The sequence below is a fragment of the Pinus tabuliformis genome, chromosome 3_2 (assembly GCF_031772625.1).
Source record: "Pinus tabuliformis cultivar Carrire ecotype Pingquan chromosome 3_2, CPIR1, whole genome shotgun sequence".
Classification (NCBI taxonomy): domain Eukaryota; kingdom Viridiplantae; phylum Streptophyta; class Pinopsida; order Pinales; family Pinaceae; genus Pinus; species Pinus tabuliformis.
Genome location: NC_142302.1, coordinates 285,817,303 through 285,820,455, shown reverse-complemented (window position 1 = coordinate 285,820,455; position 3,153 = coordinate 285,817,303). Strand labels below are relative to the sequence as shown.

General features: G+C 45.7%; 1 protein-coding gene across 1 annotated transcript; it reads left to right on the top strand.

The window, feature by feature from the left end:
- The first annotated feature begins 1,964 nt into the window (after nt 1-1,964).
- Nucleotides 1,965-2,927, top strand: LOC149180738 (uncharacterized). Its single transcript, XM_089413977.1, has one exon. The coding sequence runs from the start codon at nt 1,965-1,967 to the stop codon at nt 2,925-2,927; it is 963 nt and encodes a 320-aa protein (XP_089270103.1).
- The last annotated feature ends 226 nt before the right edge of the window (nt 2,928-3,153 follow it).

Below are 3,153 nucleotides of genomic sequence, written 5' to 3'. Positions count from 1 at the left end.
TCAGCATGAATGAGCTCAGAAATGCCTTGGACAGTATGGAACCGGACAAAGCTCCGGGTCCAGATGGGTTCCCTGTTAGATTCTATCTTTCCTGTTGGGACATAATCAAATCTGAACTTCTGAGAATGGTTAAGAAATCCCAATCTTGTGCAAAGATCGGAGGCGACATCAATTCAGTGTTTCTGGCCTTGATTCCAAAAGAGAAAGGAGCAGCTAATTTCAGCAGATTCAGGCCAATCTCGTTGTGTAACTCCAGTTACAAGCTTATAACCAAAATTATAACCAACCGCCTCAAAAAAATCTTACCTGCCATTATTCCTGAAAATCAAGGTGGTTTCATCAAAGGGAGAAAAATTCTTGACAATATAGTGCTGGTGCAAGAAGCGGTTCATTCAAGCTACCATCGTAAGGAGAAAGGTATGGTGATTAAGCTAGACTTGCAAATGCATTTGACAGGGTAAAGCATGAATTCCTGTTTATGGTTATGAAGAAAATGGGTTTTTCTCCAGCTATCATTAACTGGATAAAAGCCTGCATTGCCTCTCCTTGGATTGCGCCTTTAGTAAATGGGCGACCTTCAGACTTCTTCCAAGCCTCTAGGGGCCTCACACAAGGTTGCCCTTTGTCCCCGCTTCTTTACGTGATTCAAGCCTCAGTTCTTAGCTTTCAACTGGACCATAACCTCCAGACTCAAATCCTTCCTGGACTCCGCATGGTTCACCAGGTCAAAGACATAAACCATGCCCAATTTGCTGATGATACGCTATTATTGGGTGGGGCAAGCATAAACTCTGCAAAATCCTTTAAGAAGGAGCTGGACAGCTACAGAGAAGTCTCGGGCAGCAAGATCAACTTTACAAAAAGCATAGTCTATAGCTGGAATTGCTCGGTCAAGGAATTATCTGATATTGCTAGGATTCTCCATATGGAAGGGTCCTGGGCCTGGGACTCCTTCAAATACCTGGGGATCCCTATCTTCAGGACCATTCCCAAAGTTGCCCATTGGAAGCCCCTGCTGGACAAGGTCAAAAACAAAATTCATGCCTGGGGAGCTTCATGGCTAAATAATGCGGGGAAGATCATTTTGATGAAAGCGGTCCTCTCAAGTCTACCGTTATATCAGCACTCTATCCTCCTGGCCCCTAAAACCTTCATCAACAAGATGGAAGTTCTTCTCAGGCGCTTCCTGTGGGAAGGGGGAAAAAACAACGAAAGAAGGCTGCACCTTGTTAAATGGGATACTATTAAAAAGCCATTTATGGAAGGAGGATTACAAATCCGCGATCTGGCTGCTCAAAATCTGGCCTTGGGAACCAAGCTGCTCTGGGACATTGTCTCTGGAAAAATTAGTTGGAGCAAGAAGGTCCTGTGGAGAAAATATTTCCATGGGAAGCGCCTCAGATGCCTGGATCATCCTCCTCGTTCCCCCAAAGGTTCTCCTGTTCTTAATCTCTGCATCAAAGCTTTGGAACATTTTAGTCATAAACTGTATTGGATTCCAGGTAATGGGCGAAAAATAAGAATTTGGGATGATCCTATACTAGGTGACCAACCGTTGAAACAGGTGGAAGAAATCTCCAATATCAGAGCCTGGCTTCAAGATCGCAATATGAACACTCTCTGGGATATCTCCTCTTGGTCGGAGGATGGTCTCTGGGAAAGCTGGCAATTGGGGGAGGTCCCTCAGTGGCTGGAGGGTGAAGCCTCTGTTCTTTTGGATAAGCTTCAAGGGAAAGCTCCAGTAAAAGCCTCAGCAAAAGACAAACGAGGGGGGGGGTTCTGTCTCTAGTTCGTATTTTGCTGCTAAAGGATACAAAAGTATTATGGCCATCCCGAATGTTCCCCCAAATCCGGCTCAATGGAATTTTATTTGGGATTCCCCCTCTCTTCCCAAAATTGATTTCTTCTGCTGGACATTAGCCCACAATAGTATTCTCACTCGAGATAATCTTCGTAGGCGCGGAATGGAAGGACCATCTTGGTGTATTCTTTGCAAGTCAGAGGAAGAAACAGCTGATCACCTGTTCTTAACCTGCCCTTTTGCATCAGAAGTCTGGAAGGGGGTTCTCATGCTAAATTCTAATAATCTCGAGCTCCCCAGGAACATCCAACACCTTTTCCAGTCTTGGAGCAAATTATCTCCGTATGGTATTTCCAAAAATATCCTCCTCAAAAATTGCTGGCTCTGGATCCCCAAGTTCGTTTGTTGGAAGTTGTGGCTGGAAAGGAATAATAGACTTTTCAGAAACGAAAGCTGCAACCCGATCAAAGTCATCACCAAAGTTAAAGCTCTTTTAGGAGAAACTCTGGATGCCAGCTCTGCCAAAAAATCTGGGAAAGCCCTGAACAGAGAAGAGGAACTCTGGCTGAATGGTTTGGTCCCAAACCATAAAGATTGTGCTACCATCGCCACCAACGTTCCCTACAATTGGGAAATCAGGCTGGAGGAGCAAGAGTTCATTAAATGGAGGTCGGCTCTGAATGAGCATTGCCTGTTTTTTGATGGGGCCTCCAAAGGCAACCCCGGTTTCGCAGGAGGCGGCGGAGTTCTTTTGTGTCCGGATGGCTCTGAGGTGTTAAGGTTTGCTTGGGGTTTAGGCAAGGAATCCAACAACAGAGCGGAGGCTCTGGCTTTGTGGCAGGGGCTCTCTCAAGAGATCAAAGGCAACGTCCGTTCCATTTCAGTCTTCGGGGACTCCAGGATTATTATCCAGGCTCTGCAATCCAAAAAGAATCCTTCTCAGCTCCACTTATCAACCATCCTCCGGAGAATCAGACTTTTATTGCCCAAATTCCACAAGATCTCCTTCTATCACATCCTCAGGAATTTAAACTCCCAAGCAGATATGGAAGCCAACCAAGGCGTTCTGCGAAGCAAAAGTTCGCTGTCAGTTAACCAGGTCGATTGCTTCTGCAATATCCCCTAAGAAGTGCTCCCTGGATCCTTTGCTGCTGACTTATCGCCCTGAGTTTTTTCTCTGCTGTAAGTGCAACCAAAAGATTAATAAGAAGAGTGCATATCGTGGTGTTCTGGGACTGATGAATCCGTCTGCTGCTCTGGAGAGATCCTTTGCCTCTGGGCCCATTCAGCATCCAGCGAACTGCTACAGATCTGAAGGTAAAGCGCTGATGTTTCCGTTGATTTCTGCCGAT